The sequence below is a fragment of the Mugil cephalus genome, chromosome 3, assembly GCF_022458985.1.
Source record: "Mugil cephalus isolate CIBA_MC_2020 chromosome 3, CIBA_Mcephalus_1.1, whole genome shotgun sequence".
NCBI classification, from domain to species: Eukaryota; Metazoa; Chordata; class Actinopteri; order Mugiliformes; family Mugilidae; genus Mugil; species Mugil cephalus.
Window position 1 is genome coordinate 21,797,001 of NC_061772.1, and position 21,828 is coordinate 21,818,828.

The window sequence follows — 21,828 nt, forward strand, 5'->3', positions numbered from 1 at the left end:
TGTTGGAAGGTAAAACGAGCTGCAGAATGCAGGACTAGCGTCTCACGTGCGTGAACTCGGATAGTCTACCGTGCTGTGTTGATGCCGAGAGCCGTGTTGGTCTCCTCTCCGCCTCGCTGGTTGATGCTACGCGCCCTCTTCACCACCTCCTCCACCGATTTGTAGTCGCTGAGTTTGAATTCGTGCACCACCTTCTCGCCGTACTGAACAACTCCAACCTGGCCAAAGATGCACAGGAAGGATGAGCTATGACAATAAATGGGAACTTGTTTTTTTTTATTATTGTATTATTTTAACTTAAGGAACAAGACCATGAGTTAGCCATATAGGCTTTTCCTTCCTCTTCCCTCTTTGATTAAAGGGAAGCAGGAAGTCACTCATCGCTTCCCTTTGACCCCTTTCATTCTTTACCCTCAACCCACCTCCTGTTTCTTGTTTTCCTCGGGTCTTGTTAATTAATAAAATCCCTTGAACCAATTAAAGCATGATCTTCTTCTTGGTAAAATTGTGACGGCCAAGAAAAAGGATGAAAATGACACAGAATTCGCACAAGAAAAACAAAGAATGTAGGAAAGAATTTCAGGGTTTGGTTATAACCGACATAGCTTATCTTCCTCTGTTATTCTTTTCTTTATTACACACCTGTATTTGACCTGGCCCAATGTAGAACTTTTGAAGAATGTTGATGAGAAAAGCCTGCACTTCATACCAGGGGTAGATGGAGTTGGAGCCATCGAGAACAATCACTATATCCATATAGGTTTCACATCCTGAAAAAAGCCGTAATCATGAGAGACAGACACGTGGAGAAAACAGATGATCGTAATTAAGAAATAATCCCTAGCTGTGGACTGGAAATCGCAGATGAATCTGTGTCGGACATGACATGTTTGAAAGCTTACTCTGAAAGGCCGGGGCAATTGTTCTGGAGAACTTGAAGCTTGCATTGACTCTGGAGCAGATGCCAGTGCTGTAGTAAGAGCTGCCACACTCGTAGGACCATAACGGCCCACAGGCCTGAAACATAAAAGAAAGCATTTATACAAGCAACATTTTCAACCTCAGCACATTAGGAAAGGTCAGGTTTAAGCAGTCTGGGAACTTCCGTAGGGAGAGAAGTAGAATGGCAAGCGTATAATCAAAAGACGATCATGTGGGATTGTCCTTTTTCCATTTTGAGAGGGCAACGTTATTAAATGTGTTCTTACTTATTTAAAAGGTTCTGCAACAGTAGACAAATACTGTACGTCGTTATATATCACGAAGATGAATCCAGCGAGTTTTTAATGTCACCCTCACCACAAAGCTGTTGTCTCTAGGGTTGGACGTGAGCGTCATTCCCAGCCTCATCTTGTCCTTCCGCTCCGATACGTTGGTCAAAGATATCCTTCCTTGAGGGAAAATGAGAGAGGATCTCAGACGCATATACATAAATACGTTGACTATCCCTCAGAGAACACACACAACTTCCACCATCTGGGACTTTGGTTTGTTATTGCTGTCTGGCCAGCCGAGGCAGCGTCTACATGCTCAGATCTAAATGTTTACTCGACAAAACTTCATGTGAGAGCCTCACCAACACAACACGTGCGACCCGTATGAGGAAGCATGCGGTAAAGTGTGCGGTAAAACACACATGTGGAAAGGTACATAAACCTTTTTTTATTAAAATAATAAAGCGCGGAATGACTGGTATGGTACACACAGTCCTGTCTCACATATGCCACCATGATGCTGACAGACACTGGCACAGAAACTCTATGGTGAGACAACAACACCATGAATCACCAGAAGTGAAGTCTAACTTTAAACTTTTTATTGGACCTCTTCTTACTGATTAAGCAACTTATATCTTCCAGATTTTTTTGGTTTACTGCTGATTACATGCTGAAAATCAAAGCATTTAGATAAATACCTGAATGAATACACCAAGAGTCATATGTGTGTAGTGTGCTCTGGTAAAAACGGAGTGCTGTTTTATGATACCATACCTAGGTTGAGCTTGGAGCACCCATTGCCGTTGGTCCGTTTGCTCAGTGAACATTTATAAACATCCCCCGTCTGGTAAGGGCCATTCATTTCATACGGAGCTCCCACTAATAACCTGCGAAAACACAGAATTCAAAAAGTTACAACTGCTTCAGAGTGAGTCTGACGTCTAACTCCCACTGGGAATATAACTGTTAACATCAGTGACCCACACAAAACAAACTGTCTGACCTAGAAGTTGTGCACCTTTTTTCCCACTGAAGTATAACCATGTTTAACGATCACCCAGCCCCACTTGCCTCATATTCATAAACAGTCCCACACAGGCACACCCAGTAGCTGGTTAGTGCAGCCAGTCGTATCTTGGGAGTGATATTATCATCGTGCAATTCGGATAATTTATGAGAAGTCGGGCCAGAAATGTCATTAACATTTAATCACCAGCAGAATGGAGTCTCTGCACACCTGAATATGTGACAGCTGCTTCAATTAAACCCGCTAAAAGAAATGCAGCGCAGCTGGCGTTTCTATTACTTCCAGTATTGGCAGACGCAGCGCTGAAGTCAGCTGGAAGGAAAGAGAGGGTGTCTGTCATGCACAGCTGCAGGACTTCAGGATGGCTAAACCTGTTCAACTACGGCGCGGGAAAAAAATCAAAAATAATACAGAATCTGATTTGTGTGTCCGAGAATAGACAAGTCAGTGAAGAGAAACAGTATCAGACCATAAAGCTTTTTTACTGAAATTTGTTCTAGTGCAGCTGGAACTAATTTCAGCGATGATGGTTCAGTTCCAGTGAGAAAGCCGCGGTACGGAGCCAGCACACACAATGCCAGGACACGGGAACTACCTCACCTAAAGAGAAGACGGTTATTTCATCATTTATTCTCATGCTTTTCCTGCTTTGACAGGCCCAAAAATGTCTGCTGTGATGAATACCAATAAACAGAGATGCTCGTTGGCTTAAGTTGCCATGGTTACTGTATCAACTATTTCCTATAATTTAAACTGTGGATAGCAGCAGTCTCAGATTCAAATTACTAAAAACAGAAGTCGCTTAATGACAACAGCATGAGCAGCTGCTCACGGTCCGAAACCCCCGAAAGACTTTCACCTGAGTTACTAAAGTTTATCCTGAGGTGACTTCTGCACCAAATATCCTTTCTCCAAGAATTATCGAGAAACATGTGTCGGCCTCGATGCTTCACTACAGGAAGGGTCAGGGGATCCACAAAGTAGGACTCATCCTCTGGTCTGTGAGATTACCCAATTTTATACCAGTAAAGCCAGTTTTTGTAACTTCCTCACAGTCAAGGAGAAGACAGGCAACCACTTAAACCAATAGACTATCATCCCCCAGGGACCATGTCTGGATATTGTTTCTTAGCAAGCCAAGGCAAAACTTGAGATATTTCAATGGACAACAAGTATGTAAGTGCTTCCAAACAGGAATGTAAACCACTAACAACATACGATAAATAACATATGATGGTTGTTTATGAACGCTGGCTGCAGGTGTCAACTGCTGGATTTGGTCATACCAAAGAAGTCCCATGACTCCATTCTCTAGGCTCTTATGGTCCAAAGACTTGCTGCGGTAATACTTTCTTTGGATGCTTTGAGGGAAACAACGACTGTGTTTAACTCCACGGGGCCCTGTCAGATTAATAAACTGAAATCCAAGGAATTCTGCCATCACAGACCACCACGGGATTTAAATCCCCTTAAAAGAGCAGCGAGCAGCGTTGGCTGCTGGACATTCTTCGCTCATGACGCAGTGTTTGTGAGGACTCGGCTCTTAACTTGACTTCACAGCGGGGTTCGTGTGCAAGGCCAGCGTGGCCTTATAAATGTCACTAAAAAGGTTTTAGACTTCTTGATGTGATGGAGAATTTGAGTCGCCCGGAGTGTTTACTACAGGGCTGAAGGAGGGCAATAAGATGTTACAGGGTCTATAATTCAAATGTATTTCAGAGATTAGGACTCTGCGTTCTGTAAACACGTGAAAGTGTGTTAATCCTGTTTTATTGGTTTTCAGGGATTTACTACACTCTTGTTTTGCTCTTTCTATTATTAATTGATTCATTATCACATTTATTTGAAAGGTTTTGCATAATTAATTGTTGCAATTAAGTATAAATCGTCTAATAAACCATGGGATAAATCATGACTTAATAATATACCATTCTGAAAGGGGCCAATAATAGTATTTTTAATAGTGATTTAAGTATATTTTAAAGTTAAAACTCTTGTGTTTGAATATGATTTTGAAGATTTTGAATGGAGAACTTAATTGTAATAGTAGAGACTGTTGTTAACACTGTAGTATCGCTCCTTTCACTGATGGCCTTTTGGATTTCCAGCCATATCTCGTGATTTTGTGATATGTTAAGATGGCTCACCATTTCTACATCGAAAACACTGCATTGCTATCACAAGGTTAACAATCCAGTTGCCCCAGGTTTTAACACAACTCAAATACCACGACGTCTCCATCTCCCCAGTTTCCCGTGCAGTGCACACAGAACCCATAGTGTATAAACTGGATGTACGCAGAAATAAACCTGCTTCGCCTCGAAAACAAATAGATGAGTATTTAAAATTACAGACTCGCAATAGAACGCGTTATTGTTTAATCGTCCACTACAATAAAACAGATCTTAAACAGTGAATTCAGAAAAATATTATCAACAACAGAGGAAGTCTCTGTAAACAGTTATGTGCGTATGGATATGTAGAATTTGTAGGAAAGAGACAAGAAGCTTTTATGGTTTCTATTCGTTTGCCCAGTAGAATTAACTATGACATTTGAACAAGGTTTGGTTTTTAAAACTTAAGCTCCATGTCTAAGGTCATTAGTCTGTCTCTTTATCCCCTGTCCTTAACAAACGTTGCCATTCACCATTTAAAGGATACCATGCTTATTAAATAGGTTTTATGGTGACCTAAAGAGGGGCCAGCGATGTGTTCACTGAATCGTTGTACGACAGATAACAGTAACACAGCGTTGGATCATAAGTTTAATGTATTTAATGGAACTGTTTTTGATTTTCACTTGATTTATTTAAAAGAAAAAAATTATAAATCAACAGTTTTTTTTCACGTGAGTTTAAGTGAGGCATGATTCAAATTGTAACCTATATCCTACATCCTGAGGTAAATGCAGTAGGTCACAGTGCGGTCCAAGTAAAAAAAAACACTGGAAAAGCAGCGAGCAAAGGAGCGACTCCCAGTTCAGTGGCGGCCCATGGGAAGACACTCGACTCCACTCTATTGCAAAAACAGACCACGGCCAACCTCCCGCGTGGACTTCTAGGTCAAATTCTAATAATTAAAGAAAGACGGATCTTCAGCCAAAGGATTTCTAGGTCAGGCTCCTGATCCCTGGAGTTTCCAACAGGAACTAATATTTAATAGTAAAAGTGTGCGTTGAGAACTGCGTATGGTTTGCATGACATAATATGGAGTCTGAGTGGAAACCCAAATTGTTCAGGGGATAAGTATTCACTGGTGTACTGACAGTTACCATGCAACTAATTCCAAGTAAATAGGTCTGAAGAGGGAGCTCTCCAATGTCCAAAAATGTTTGCTTACTTTCCACAAGACTAAAATGATTCAGCTCAAAATGACAAATGGAGTTTTTCTTCTTCTGCTCTAAAAAAGTAGAAACTCAAAATACTGTAAAATTGAGTTCTTTATTTGGACACCAGATAAAGGTTTTATAATTCCACTTGGATGTTTAATTGACAATTAAACTCCTGTTTTTCATCTTCATGAATTCCTTCTATGGCAGCTGTACATGTGATGTAAGCTTATGGTAAATCCATGGCACCCTCACAGAAGGTTCAGCCCCAGCCATGATTTGACATTTTACAGCAGCAACCGAGGACAAGGGGAAATGTTGTTTCAACAGTCCATCACCGCACATCAAAGACTGACTCATATGGAAGTAAGCTTCGTTGTTATTGCTCCTGAAGCCAAGTTTTAAAGTCTCACAGACTCTGGAAGTTGTTTCACCACAGCGGTTCCAGCAGTGCTCTTATTTTCATAGCTATTAATATCGTGATTATTACTTCAGTTATTGCTGTCCCTTGGCAAGAGGAGACACTGCAGCCCAGGTTCAGGTCAGGATACAGTTACCTTGATGAAAAAGGGACCACTGTTGCTTTAGACTTGGACGCCTGCCTCGCCACCTCCTGAATTCCACCAGAAGCTGTTTAAACGATCATGTTCAAGAGCTCATTAGGGTCAAAACTCTAGCCTCGGTCCATCATCTCTGCAAGAACGGTAATGACACCGAAAGAAATAGCTTTCCTTCAGACACGAGATGAACACATGGACCTTTTCTTACCAAGGCATACAGGATTTTGGGGTTTGAGGAAGTGCCATCCCAAAGCACAGGCTGTCATTAATGCGGTAATGTTTTTCATATTTGGACGGAGGAGACGTATACGCTGCAAAACCACATCCCTGCAGCAAACATGAGCGTGCTACTCCAGTGTCACGCTTTTTCATCACATTCCGTTCGTCCGCATTAATCAGGATGCATGTTCTCGTGTTAATGCTGTCTCATAAATCGGGGAGGAGCAGTGGAGGTCACATAATCATTTTCCGAAGGCATTAATTTTGCACGTCTACTTCGCCCTGGGGAGCGTTGAACAGACAGGGACCGGGATCAGAAGAAGAGAAATTTGAAGGAGGGCACAGCAGTTGCTTTAATTTATTTTCCTTCCCTAAAGCACTTTTCAGCTTGAGCCTTTCATTTTTCATTTTGTAGATCAATATTTTTAGTTACGCGAGTGGTATAACTCACAGAGAGACATTATCATTTGACATCATTTGTCTTTTAGCACCACCAGCAGGTCAGAGTTCTTACTCACTCACTAAGCTATCTCATAATCTACATACATGATGCACCTTGTGGCTTTACAATTAAAGTCCTGACCAGAACCCTTCGCTGAATTTCAGTGTCTCTGCTTTCTAAAGACAAATGGTGAAAGTGATAAATCTGCAGGGATTTCCACAAATTTGCTAGCAGACATTCATGGTTCCCAGAGGATAAATCACAATGACTTTGGTGGTTCAAATTTTGGTACACTAATGTTGCCTGTCAGGGTGACACGTAATGTTTCTGCCAATCCCTTAAAAACGACCCATTTCTCTAATGGACTGGACCTTCCCATTAGCATGTCGACATGAGCATTTAGCAGCATCACAGGCTGCACCCAACATCACTTCATTCATGGCTCCTTATACTGTAGAACGGCCACTCACTAAGTCACCTACCAGTGAGCAGCAAAGTAAGAATTCACACACTCACTCATCTTTTTGCATCATCAATTTTAGCTGTTGAGTCATTATGCAACCTGTGCTGTATGATTTGCTGCAGCGCGGTGCATTTTTTTTTAAGCAGTGGTGACATTTTTGAGTGGGACAATTTGTTGAAAGATTTAGTACACACGTTTGACATATTGGAAATAATAATTCTGGACTCACACAGTCCAGCTTTTCATTTGTTTCATTTTTTATGCAGCCTGATAGTAGATAACACTCTCTATTTTAAATGCAGAGCTAAAAGCCAACAGAATGACTTATGTCATCAATTATTCCAGGATGTCTAAAAAGCACTTTTATTTGCAGTCACAAATAGGGAAAATTATTTCAGGCCAGTGGCGAAAGACTTCCAGCACTCCCTGCCATTCTTTGTGGTGTGCAACTTTCAACCGAGCTAAGGGAGTAAAGGTCAGGCCTCGACTGACGAGACCTGGTACAACTGTAGAAAAATAAACAGTGGAATATGAAGAGGGAGGCTTCTGTGGTGTGCGGCTAAAGTAAGAAGCCCCGTGTCTCCCATCAGGTCTAAAGGACCAAGCTCTTCACCAGTCGGAGGTGATGTGAGCTCTTGTCGCCTCCCCAAAGACCGTCTGCTCTGGCAGAGTGTTTAGAGTCCCGTAATGTTGAGTAGATGCACGGAGGAAATGGCACATTCTTGACATGTGACCTTTCCTCATCTTCGCAGCCCCGTCAGCAGTCACGGACAGAAACTGTCGACAGGCACGAGATGGCTCTACCGTTTCATGTCTTTTAAGTCAAAAAAAAAAAAAAAAAAAGGAAAACTGCAATTTTTCCAGCGCGCTTAGACGTTGATCAGCAAAAATATTGCACACATGCTTGGCTCAGGGGAAAAGACTCAAATAAGTCTTCCTTTAAACATGTTGTTGTAATGTTGTTGATAGAAGAAAGCTGCGGTAAATAATGAAAAAAATATCTGTGTCATCAACTTTACTAATTTTATATTCAAAGCAGACATTTTAAATTTAGCTGCGTGCCTGCCTTACTTCAGGATTTGGTCATAAAAACTTTTCTTTTCTTATTTTTTTTTTTTTTTTAACACAGTCATTTTCCAGCTGTGATCCAGTTCCTATCCAAACACACAGCTGAGGGTTTTCAGAAATCAGACAACTCTGGAAAAGTTGACAGCGCTGCAGTTTGGCCCAGATGCTCACGGGAAACCTCAGTAATTGTTACAATTTCAGTTCTCTTGAAGCTCAGTTGAGGTGAAACCACTTGATGGGGAAGTAGAGGTTAGAAAGTTAAGAGGCACAAATGACCAGGGACGATGCAGACTGTCCAGAGCAGCAGTGTCTGTAATGTGCTGAAAAACCCTTTTCTAAATCCCTACGCAGTGAATAAAAGCAGTTTTCGCGGGGCTGTCGAGCAATCAAGCGAACCCACACAACGAGCAGAAACGCACCCCCTGGGGTCCTGACACTTGGTGCGCACATGCTTAGCTGCAGTGTTGCGGTCTGAAACTTCAAAGATGTGTTATCAATCTACGGATTTTGTCTTAATTTGCATTTTTGGCAAGCAAAACGGGTAAATTCAGGCGAAAAAAAAAAAACTCTTAGTTGACATGAAAATGAAAGACGTGAGCTAAAGTCATCCCTGTCAGGCAAAGCTTCAGAACAAGTACTGATCTGATATTAGAGGTGGAAAAGTGTCTAATTATTTTTATTTTAAATGTGCACCAGTACGATGGCCACCCGAGCTGCACTGTTAGCTTCTCTTGCTAATATTGGGGACTGAATAGACTCTCGGCCAATTGCAAGGAACTTGACAGAATATTTAGATTATTAGCTCAGCAGCGATAGGGGCGGGGCCTACTGTGTACAGGAGGCTTAGATTGACAGGCCCAGTGTGGCCCTCTGAGTGAAATGATATATATATATATACTAAATGTCTAATCAACCAAAGATTTTGCAATCCCCCCGCAGTTAACATAGGAGTATAATACAATCCTATAATCTACTTTGGCAAACCTACTTGTATGAAGAAATCATTAAGCCAGACTACTTCCTCTACAACCAAGGAAGGCGCTGACAGCCTTTCGATAACACTATCCTCGCTTATCCTCTCAGTACCGGTCTGTGAAGAGAGTCAGCCCGGATGAAACCAATATAGACAATAATATATTTTTCCCATTTGAATGAAGCTTCCACATCCAGTAATGCAGGCCTTTCCCACTGGCTCCGGATCAAGCAACATTCCTCACTCCAGCTGAAAACTGTCAAACAGCACACACACACACACACACCCACACAGATATCAGACACACACAGAGATATACACAGACAGTGCAGCCCGAGTGGTCAAGCAGCTCATGCAGCTGTTGGTTGCTTACACCCACAAACCCTCCCGCACTGACTAAACAGTCTTTTTATAACTAAAATATTCAATGATGACTGCATTTACGGCCGGGGAGTCGTGAACTGTAAGTGTAAACCTGATGAGAATCAGAGCCAAAGGCCACAGCGGGATAAGTATATTGATACAACACTTAAGTGTAATATTAACAGACGACACCCAAAGCAGAAATCTACAGACTCGCTACCATATTAGTCATCTTATACACATTTTTATTCCTTATAAATGAAATGATATTATTATGAGGTGTGCAAACACCTAATAAAGACGCCAAACTCTGAATGCCTCCAGCTTCACTTGACTGGACGCTGCTCAGCACGGATCTGGGCCGCCCTCTTCTTCCACTTCCAAATATTTCCACCTCGTCCTCAGACGTTTAACTCGGTTGAGTCAGGGCCTCGGGAGACCTTCGCTCCACACATGTCAGCCTCGTCGGACCTTTTTAGCTTTGGCAGATATGGTCGGCTGACAATCGCTAAAAAGGGTGAAGAAATCGGATTTCACAGCGTGATGGACAGTGTGTCGTGGACGTAGATTTAGAGCTCGATGCGCTGACAGCTCGTACTAGTCATTTCACCCCCATTCTCCACACAAACCGGTTCAAATTCTCAGGTCCCAACTTGACACTTAACCTGATACTTTTATCTTCCTTCCTGAAAAGTAAGGACTGTCAAAAAAGGTCCCAATCTGTGATCTTAGCTGGTATCGAGCGGAATATTAGAGTTATTTCATTTCTCAGTGGAAAATCCTAAAGCTGCTTCACATGTACACAATGCTCTCTGTGTCTTCATACACTCACTCACCACGCACAACACTGCAGGCGTCATAACCCTGAGTGATGGGGCTTGGATAACTTGCCAAGAGGAACAGTAAAAACTATCACCGTGGGACAGTAAGCCCAGTATGGTATTTACTGCATACACTGGCGCTCTTGTATTAGCGCTGAGTAAAAGCACTGGTATGTAACCACAGGTCTGCATTTTGAAGGAAATAATGTGCAATAATTCCCTCATGAGCTAAACCGCACAGATGTTGGAACATTAATTAGATTACGCGTATGTTTTGATTATGCTATTGAAGCTGCAACCTCATGGGCAAAAAAAAAAAAAAAGAGAGAACCTGTCATATGGCCAACAAAAGAATACATATATGCAAAAAAAAAACAAAAAAACAAACACATGCAGACATCCCTCCTAACCTCTCCATACTTTTCAATTTCTCTGTTAATATTTGTAGGAGGTTGATTGTCAGAAAATAGAATAAATGCATTTAAACAAAGGGTCAACCTACTTTTAATTCTGGAAGCCACTGAAGTAATTAAATTAAAAGACTGTACATAGATAAATACAATAATAAATAATTATTTATACACATTCTGGACTGGAAGTTACCAAGTGACATTTTTAGGATGCCAGGAGCTAATTTTGGCCACCACATGGTGCTAGTTGGCCTAATATTAGCGTGAATCAGCAGCCAGCTTGCATTGTGCGGTAACATGATGAATGTGAGGTATTCATCTCAGGACTACAGTTTGTTTTCCAAGAAACAAATTAATGGGAGGAAACTTTGAACGCCACAGGAAGGTACAGTAGATCACTATCTTTCCAGGGGGAAAATAAACGAGACATCTCACTCTCTCTCTGCCAAGACAGATGCTCTGTCAGCACTACAGCGTGTCAGCGTGTGTTTTACTGTCGTAATGTTCTTGACCTCTAAATCGTGGCCATCGATCACGAGCGTAATTTCTGGATGTTTTACAGGAACAAAAAGATATGTCACAGAAGGAGAAAATGATATTTTCATATCATAAAATACAAGTGTTAAACCTTTACACTTTTATTCTATGATGATTGATGACGTGATTTAAACATGGATGAACCCTCCGTGACGCTACCCTCGGAAGAAACGTCCTGAAGCTCAAAGTGAGGACTTTGCTCGTCCTGGTCTTGGCAGTGCCTGACTTAAATATGACTGATGGTTAAATAGGTGGAGCTGAGACACCAACACCTGGAGGGATCAAAGGAACCAGTGAGTTATTACCTTAAAGCCTGATATAATTTAACCTGGAGACGTGGATAGAGTTGTTACGAATGACGGAATTGGCAACAGATACCATGAGGTTCTTCTTCACCAAAGTTCAAGATTCAGGATCCTTTACGGCCAGTTTGAAAATTCAGGTGCACCGTCACTCGATAAATATGTAGAAAAGGCAAAGAAGTGTAAAAGTACAAATCAATACTTATTCACACACACGCACACACTCTCACAGAGACACACCACATATCCACTGTTCATAACACGTGCACTGCCATCGTATGCACTGCAGCCGTTACTGCACATTAACCTTTGTGGTAAAATGCTGCTCATGATTTCAGTGTATCATTCAGGTTTGGGAGCAGAACGCGTTTCCAAATCTGGCGGTGCATGTTTTTATTAGCCGGTAGCGCCTTCTAGAGGGGAGCAGTTCAAAGAGGTGGTGGGTGAAGTGGGATGAGTCACTGAGGATGCTGTGTGCCTCCTTCAGAGAGCGGGAGGCGGAGATATCGTCCAGGGCAGGTAATTTTGTGATGTGTTGTGCCATCTTAATTATTCCCTGCGGTGCTTTTTTGCCTCCTGCAGCACTGCCACGCTGCCATGTAGCGGAGGGCACTTAGAGACATTTTGATAGGAAGTAGCTGCTTGTGCGCTTAATTAATTAATCAGCTCCATTGTGTTTGTTGTGCGTTACAGATCCTCTGTCAGGTGTGTGTCCAGGAATTTAAAGGCAGACGACTTCGACTGTAAACAGTTTGACGTCTGTTGGAAAGTTGAGCATTTTAACATCTATGAGGACCGACTCCCTTTTATAGCCACCCTCAAGTGGCCATTTGAGGAACTGCAACGTGTTTTCCATTATAAAATTAGCACATTGGCTTCGACACGATTCAACAATGGCTGGATTTTACAGCCCAGCTGCATGACACAAACACTTAACATGAAACTGCTGAAGTATATACAAGGAAACCATCAGGAAGCTCTCTTACCATTTTTCTCCCCCAGCAGCCACATGTTGCTGAACAGTGTATCCAAACTGCGCTTGTTTGGGGCCTTTGATGATCCTGGGTTTCTTTATGTCGATATTAAAGCAGTCATGGAATCCTTAAAAGAAAGAAGATAAATGAAGTCAGCAGTCGTGCAGGAAGGATCGAATTCCTGAGCATCTAGGTTTCAGCGTCAAATAGTAGCATCTCAGCAGTTTTAAAGATGCCTGCGCCGAATTAGATCTTGGCATCTGGCCTTATTGCAACAAACAGCATCGAAAGTCCCCCTTACTCATCCTTCAAATGATCCCTGATCTTTTCTCCTGTCTCGTTTGCCTCCAGCTCCAGTCTAAACACAGACTTCCCTCATAAGGAAACAAATATTATTCAGATAGACCGAGCTGTCTGTCACTTTTGACCGGCACGTTTCCATCAGGCATGTGCAAACCCAGAGGAGTTTTTGTTAAACAGCCTAGTATCAACATGACCACCTACACAGCGGAGACGCCTCTGACAAATACCACTGTGGCTTGCCTCGTCTCATAAATATAAATCCAAGGCAAATACATAAAATCTGTTATTGACAATTCAGCGGCAAATTCCTTTTCTTATGAAAAATAGAAAAGTGCATCATTGTAGTGGTTCCAAATATATACTACAACTGTAGCCTCAGCACAGAGTTCTGTTTTGTTGCAGTTAATAGATGGTGAAGTGTAACCTCTTGTCTTAAGAGGGTAAGAAGTTAACGCTGCTGTGGGACTTCATCAAAGAAAATCTGTTTTCCCGATTGCACACTTAAGTTCCTCTCACATCTGTAGGCATCTTACAGAGGTGGGAGAGGAGAGCAGTGAGGGTCTGCTTTCAATTAAAATACCAATCAGAGAAGGTATTTTTTTCAGATTCCGCGTGTCACCAGCTTATCCTAAATAGTTTATTAATGTTGACAGCATCATTTGGCTTTTAAATTTCCATTGAAGTAGGAGGATCGTTGCAAGAGGCAGACACAGAGGTGATGAAATTCTACGTTTGGCAAAGCAGAAGGGGAAAAAAGAACGTAATCGTCTCCCACTCTGACTTCCTAAAGGGTTCATCTCTCTCCGTTCATCCGTCTTCTACGTAATCTGCTGCTGATCTCTGTTTGATTAGCTGCCAGGTGTATCAGTACTGTTGGTGTGCCTCTTGATTTGTGCTGCTTCATTGATGTTTCAGCTACTGCACGTTCACGGATCACTTGAACGGTAACACTAAAGCTTACTCATACTTCCGACTCCCATTTCAGAGCCAAGAAAAATGCATAAGGATAAGAAGGTGGGAAATTAATCTCTCTTGATGCCCAATGAGACGCATGGGTGTGCTTTGCAGGAGATTAGTGTTTACAAATTAAAAGTGTTTTCTCACAGTTTCAGCTGAGAGCCCAGAGGCCTTCGCTTTTAGGGCCGCCACAGACTCCCCCCACTTCTTACATCTCTGTGGTTCTGGTCCGTTCATTGTTGGGTTTGTTCAATCTGTCGCCCTCACGCTAAACAGACGCGCTCACGGGTCACTCTCCATCTGCCATCTGTGAGACTTTGAGGTCAAATCAAGTCAAGTGAGTCTTTTTCCCCCCTGCTCTGTGAAGTTTAATGCAAGCCATGAGCTGAAGGAATGCTCGACTCAAAATTCGAATTAATCCAAAACAAATAACAGCTGAGTCAAAAGTGAAGACAGCTGAGGGGATGGATGTCTCGTAATGATACAGAGTTCGACTTGATGAGCTTTCTTTGGTTTGTGGCATTAAACTGATTCTACATACAGTACCTAATGAACAAAGTTATGCATTTGTACCACAACATTGAAACCACCTGCCTCATGAGGCATCAGTCTCCCTTGTGCTCCCTTCCAAAGCAGTTCTGACTCATCTAGGAATGAACATGGGCCTATTGATTGTGTCCTGTGGTGTCTGGCTCCAGGAAGGTGATAGTGGGGGCTTTTGGGTCCTATGGGTTAAGAGGAGGGGGCTCTGTGGATCAGGCTTGATCCTGTGCATCCCTCAGACACTTGATTAGGGTTAGGGTTAGGGTTAGGGTTAGGGTGGCTATGGGGTGGGGGTGTCTGGTCAGCAACAAGAAAACAGAAAGAAACAGAAAGAAAACATGTTGCTTTTCAACAACCAGTAAACATCTATCATGAGCATTCTGTCTTGTCACTTGCCTTGCATAAACTTAAGTTAGATGAAGTTGAGTCTTTCTAACACATAAGAAGTTGACGAAGTTGAGTTTTTCTTATCCACAGCAACCAAAAGGTTTAACACTCTCTGCTGTACAAAGACAACAAAAAACTAATAGTAGAGATAAAGCTGAAAGTTCAGGTAATTTACTACACAGTACCTCAGTTAAGTTTGATTTAATGTCCTCTTTTGAGCTTAACTTTCAGTGATGACGTAAGTATGTGTGTCACAGCTTTGGTTTGGAACCGGGTCAAATAAAAGTAATTGTGGTTAAATTGAACAATCAAGACCAGTCTTCAGTTGTTTTACTGACCCTGAGCAAGATTTTAGCCTCGAACCCACCCCAAACTTTTTCCGGCTTTTACAAAACTGCTAACAAATTGTCACTTATTTTATTACATCTGAAAAGCTGTGCTGGTAGCCTTTCTCCTCCCCAGTGTCCTACGTCAGTGAGCCAGTGCAAAATGTATCTTTGGAGGCAACAGTGAGTTATAGGAGTTGAGAGATGAGAGCATGGATGGATCACAGAATACTTACTAACAGATTTCTAACGTTTTCTGAGGGATCAACAGAATTGGCATCACTTTGTGTACGAACCATTTTGTTTAGCTAGTTAGCTATTGAATTGAGACTCCAGAACAGATCTGGCGTTATGGCGTCAATATATTCTACCTTTTCAAAACATGAAAATCTGTTTCCTTTCAGATACATATGCTGTAGAAATATGTAGCTTCAGTTTGGTGCAAAGATTTATTTGTTTGACGGTGCAGCTGTATGCGCTTCGAGATGCAGAGGAGAGGTGACACATTGAGCAGCTGGACCCCTTGAAGAAAAATGTTCCTTTAACAGAAATGTGATGTTGTCTGCATTCCCAAGATAGGGGATATTTATAGTGTTAAGAGGTTGTCTAAACAAACAGCAAACCAAATTACTGTAACTTATAAAGTTTTTGTATTCTTGGGACTGAAACTGAGAGTTTTTTTTGGGGGAGGGGGGCGCAGGCAGCGTCAAAAACATCAAGACCACAGCTTTACCACAGCCATCACGATACTTGATCGCCAGCTACCGAATGAATAAGTCATTCATTTCTTTTTTTTTCTGTCAAGAGGCCTCAAGTGTATCGCACCCCGATTGGCATGACCATAGCCCATTTGTTCTGTTTCATGAAAACCTCCATTAAAATAAATTGCCATCTCTGCCATGCGCGCTCTTCATGTAAATATTGACACATTCTCCATATTGCTCATTTCCCGTCGTATGAATGGTCCTCATGTTCAGCTGAGAGGCCTTTCATCCTACCCCCAAACATCCTCCTAAAGTTTCTGTTTATCTAGAAACATAAAAGGCGTAACTGAAAATAGATTGTTGGGAACAGAAAGGTGTATGAACAATAAATAAAAATCAGCGGAAAGCTATTGACGGTGTCCTGGAGCACAACTCGCTTCACAGATGGAGCCCAGTGAGTCTGTCCATTATTCATATGAAGAATTTAGATGTTAGCTGCTGTCGAAGTTGATTTAGTACGACACTGACTTTCAGCGATTGAAAATAACTGTCCCCGTGATAGAAAAGATATGAGGGAAAATAAATGCTAACTTGTATTTTGTAGGGCACGGGGACAGGGAGATGTGTCAGGGTGAAAGCATGAGAACGGAGGTTATGAAATTTCCATCCAAAGCTACTAACGTGGTCCGGCAATTTAATATTCCCAGTAATATCAGCAGCTTCTAACGCAAGGTCAGAGGCTTGCTGGGTTTCCTGTGTACCGGCTCCCGTGCCCAGATAAATAAACCTCAGGCCGGTGGCTGCCGGTGCAACCCGCATAAGTCCGCTGCTGCCTTTGGCCCGACACCAAGCCCCTGGAGCTCCACCACAGACCCACTGACACAGAGCAGCCGTGCGGGTGTACTGAAAAAACGGCCCGCTTGGAGACATCCCCAAATCTGATTAAGGATATATGTATTTGCTTTCCTTTAGTGTTTAACCATATTTACAATCTGTACTGATATGTGCCAGCGTGAAAATATTGCATCTGACTGGTGTTATAGGGCCAGTAGCAAGATCTTTAATATATTCTCGTAACATAATGTAATGAATTTCCATTGATCCATTTCAGGGTTTCATTCCAATGGTTTTCTCTGGAACGATACAATACTTCACAGTGGACAATATACTTTCAAACATTTTGGCAACTTATATCACTATTGCTCTTTGCCAAAGTAAATTCTCTGGGAGGCACAAGGTATCTAAAACCAGATGTTCGGAGTAGACAACAGCCAACTGGGCACTGCTTAACAAGCTGTTAACCCTCTGAGCCAACAAAAAGCCCTGCAGGGATTCAGAGTCTCTGTGCTAGGACAATACAGGATATCTACCATCAGCTATCTTAGTTAAGCTAAGTGCTAAGTATGTTAATACACTATCGATATGATATATAATTACTTATTTAGAGGTATGTTATTAATTGCTTTTGCCATAGTAATGTTAATTAACTCTAATACTTATTATGAAAGTGATTAATTAGTAGGTATTTTCAAACTACGTGATGTTAATTCAAGCAGTAAATTGCTTTAATAATTCATTCTGATGGGATATTAACTACTCCTGGAATATCTGTTGCTAACAACATATTTAATGTTGATAAATGCTAACAGACCAGCCTTCTCCAGGAGAGACAGAAACCAGTTGTTCCAGCAAATGTCCCAAAGTAAAATGATCTTTATTTGTTCAGCACTGTTCATTCTCATTAGGAAAGTGCTTCACAAAAATATTTCCAAATGACAAAGATGAAGTTACTGTAATCAGGACAACTCTGTGCCCAAACCTAAGCATACCTTAACCTAGGTCTGGGTGGTATACTGGTTCATACCGAATACCGGTATTTTTTTTCCCGTTTCGATATGAATTTTTAATATACCAGCCTACTGGTGTATTTGATTATACAGCGTTGGGAAAGCAGCGCCATGAGACACTGTTTCAGACCAGACCATTTTCAATGTAGCGCTTCTAAACACATATGATGCAACACTGCGATGCGTGGTGAAGATGGAAAGGTCAAAAATGAAGCGGCAGAAGCATTAAACCATGAAGACATGTAAGAACCAAAAAGGCGCCATGTCGGTTGTTTGGGTTTTTTTCAGGGTGACCAGATGTTCCCGATTCATTCATCCATCCATTGTCTAAAACTTTTCCTGAAAATGTCCCCAATTTTAGCTTTTTATGAATGAGAAAAAAAGTTGCGTGCAGACTACAATTATTACGGTAGCCAGATATAGCGGTTTAATTATATTGAATATTAATGAATATGTCAAAATAATTGAATCCGCCGTTGTCCGTTTCTTCATTTCATCTTGATAACATTTAATTCACACCTAATTATGCATGAAAAAAACAGACCGTGATATCGTAAGAATTTTGAAAAATACTGTGATATACATTTTTGGTCATACCACCCAGCCCTACCTTAACCATATCATTGCCACTAGAGCTGATTAATATCTGTGTATCAAGCTTGAAATACGAGAAAATTAACAGTATGCGTTGTTCTGGAGGTAATCTAGGTATTTAATTAATTAACCTAAGGGATATTTCTGTCTTCAAATCAGCAGTGTGGAGCTGAAAGGGGTATTTTTCTCAGGAGTTGGTGAAGCCTATCGATTTATGAGGGACAACATTTCAAATAACTCTCAATAAAACAGGTAATACTAAGGTAAATATAAGGACAATATCAACTAACTTGTGGTTTAACGACTTGAGGTATACAGACAAGACTTATATGTAGACGATAGTGAAGTTTTCATTGTGGTTCTCCCAGTAAAGGGTCCTGACAACTATATTTAGTATCCTGATGATAATTTTTGTCATTTTCTTTGTCTTTTTCTTGGCATCCAGTAACGGTTAATTAATCAAGATATCGCCCCCGGTTGTTTATCTTTGTCATTTGCTGTGCACTTTTTACCTTTTGCATCAATATGGAAGCCATTGTGGGAACTTTCCATGACATCCCCGCATGAAGAGACCACAGAGAATGCCTCCTAAAAGAAGGACACTCAAAGTTCAGATAAGAACTCTCATGCATGTGATATCTGTCAGTAAAAGACTGTATTCAAGTACTCAAACTTGTGAGAACGCAATCACTGGTCCAAATGTCCCCAGAGTCCACAAAGAGCAGACTCCTTCTCACGTTCTTTCCAAAACATCTTCCACCACAGCCAACATCAAGTCTTTCTCCACAGACTCCAGCTACAAGGTCAGCGTCTCCCTCTCTGGTGGCACAAGTCCAAAATTTTGTTCCAGCAAATTCCAAAATCAAACCAAATATTTACAATAGAAATTTCCTCTCCTCCACTCCCTGGTTTTGCATTATTTACCAATATGTCTAAATTATAGAGTGATTAATTCTTTCATCAGAATAATTTCTCTCTTCGAGTTGAGGAGCAAGAAGCGCATCACTGTTGAAAAAAAGTCAACATATAATGTTGAGCCATGGTGACAAAATGCACACAACATGTTTAAACTATGTGGTTGTGGTTCACAGTATGTTGAGATCAGAATCGCACACATCTCTCCTCTGGCACAGCATCGTATTAATTTATGAGTCTCGTGTTAAATGTTTGGCTTTGAAAAAACACATACAAAGGCTTTTTGGTGACTTTTATTCACTCTCTGTCTCTTCACTCTCCTGCTTTCATCCTGCCTGAATGTGTTACTGTTAGAGTGATTTCACTGGCAATTGACCACATTTCTGGCTCAGCACCAAGAACTCTCCAGACGCTGGAAACTCGACTTTGAAACGATAGCATCAACACTGGTTTGAGCGAATATGCGTGAGCACCTCTGCAGACCCGAAGAGGGACTGAGATCTGCCTTCCCGTGTCTGACCGCGATATTGGGTCACGATGTCAGATCATGATGTCATTTGTACAAACAGCCATGCATTCACTTCTGCAGCTATAGTAAATAAAGCATACGCATGTTTAGATTTGCAAACTAAATTCTGAGAAAAACAGCTTTTTAAACCCAGTTCAAAGCAACAGTCTCAAAGTTTCCAGTAGTTGTTGGAATGAGTCGAAGTATAACCAACAATTAGGGAACCATTATTATACTGGGCAACAACATGGATAAAGAAAGAAGGTCAGAATCACACACAAAAATAACGCCAGCCTGGGAAGATGCACACAGCGCACACACTTAAAAACAATAACCCGTGTACACAAAAACCTTTCACTCACCTATCTGCTGGCTGCAGATCCAGAGCAGGAGGAAGCAGTAGTACTCCATATGTTTGCCGGTGCAAGCAAGCATGTGATGCTGTGTGTGAGTTATGACTGCTGTGAGTGTGTATGGGGAGGGGAGGGGGGGGACTGAGGCACCGAGACCCAGTGGCGAGCACAGTTAAAGGTCCCACTATGATTGACTCTGAGTCTACTTTAAAGCTCTGCCTATATCCCGGGGAAGTAGGAGGGGACTGTGGAAGAAGGAGGTCCATTTTTGACACAGCAGGCAGGCATACTCTGCATCTCACACACTCATTCAGCTAAGTCTAGACGAAAACTCTCAAACGAGTCCTCTTTAGGCTATTTTTTTTTTTTTTTTTTTTTGCTGCAGACACTTCTAGTTGTTGGATGTTTATGATTACAGACATTTAAGGGGAATCAGTCTTTGGGATTGATATGAGGTGTGATGGATTATATTATATCCACTCTTCCAAAACTTTTTTTTTATTATTACAAGCTGAAAATAACTTTTTCATCATTTAAAAGACAAGAAAAGCAAGATAATAGTCACATCACCAGGGTCTCCATCATTTCAAAAGATGATTCAAAATGTCTAAACCTAAAAGAAATATGCAGTAGCTCAACAGTACCGCCATTCCTTTTGCCATTAAAAACCTGAATCGTCCTCGAGCTACGCACTGCGCATACCATCATCATGGCACAACCACAAACTAACCAGCGTATTAACAGTGGAACGAAAATGTGGGGTTTGTATGTTACCTCATATCCTTGCAGTTGAACCATCCAGTCCTCAGTACAGAATGTATAATGACCCCATTTACGTAATAAGACATAGTTTGTGTACATTAGCTCTCCTGAAATCAATTTGTGGTCAACTGGTAGATCTCCGCTTCACTACGCAACCACCGCATGTCACAGAAATGCACAATGTTTCTTTATAAAGGCCTCATTTGGTCTGGGAAGTGTTCTGCTGCTTGCTATGATTGCAGACTATGTTATGAATAAAATACATACACACCTGTTTTAGGTATTATACTGTAGCTATACTCAGAAATGCACCCTGATATACAAAGTATATAGTATTTTAGTCAAGTCTATAAGAATAGGTGTCCCATGCATCATTCAGCAAGGACCTCTGTGAGGTCTGTGAGGATCTAGGGTTATCTGGTACACCTAATAGTGTGTAGGTCTCAACACCTTGTGCTGTTGTTCCTAAACTGTTTGTGTGTCTGTATCAGATTGCATCCTTCTGGGGATGGCTGCTGCCATTAAGGAGTGTCATTGCTATGAGGTATGGGTGTCTGGTCTGGTCTAGGTGGGTGGTACATGGGCAGTAACATCCACATGAATGCTCGAAAATCATTTCCCAGCACAACATTGTATTGTCACAAGATGGTCAATGTCATTTACTTCTCTTGTCAGTGGTTTAAATATTGTGGCCGATTGGTGTATGTTTCCTGTTTTATTTTGAAATCTGTCATTTCAGTTAGTGTTAATTCCCATCCATGTGTTTTCCATCTTTGGTGATTATCTGCTTGGTTTCACCTGTGTCTTGGCTCCTGATTAGTTCCTTGAGTGTATATATAGTGTTGTCTCTGCCTTTGTTCTGTGTCTGTTTGTTGTTTTCATTCCTCAGTGCCCCCAGTTTTGTGACACTCTTTAGTTTTTGGAT

General features: G+C 41.5%; 1 protein-coding gene across 2 annotated transcripts in view; it reads right to left on the bottom strand.

The window, feature by feature from the left end:
- itga11a (integrin, alpha 11a) overlaps window positions 1–21,828 on the bottom strand; it is a 60,778-nt gene that overhangs the window by 24,826 nt on the left and 14,124 nt on the right. Inside the window, exons 1-7 of one of the 2 annotated variants that reach the window (XM_047581597.1) lie at window positions 20,151–20,787; window positions 12,717–12,831; window positions 1,992–2,104; window positions 1,300–1,391; window positions 903–1,017; window positions 643–770; window positions 70–218 (exon numbers count right to left, since the gene is read on the bottom strand). In XM_047581597.1, coding sequence (XP_047437553.1) covers window positions 70–218; window positions 643–770; window positions 903–1,017; window positions 1,300–1,391; window positions 1,992–2,104; window positions 12,717–12,831; window positions 20,151–20,223 — 785 coding nt within the window. In that variant the 5' untranslated portion in view covers window positions 20,224–20,787. Of the gene's footprint in view, window positions 1–69; window positions 219–642; window positions 771–902; window positions 1,018–1,299; window positions 1,392–1,991; window positions 2,105–12,716; window positions 12,832–20,150; window positions 20,788–21,828 lie in introns of those variants that run through there. The other variant, XM_047581598.1, reaches the window with a different exon arrangement.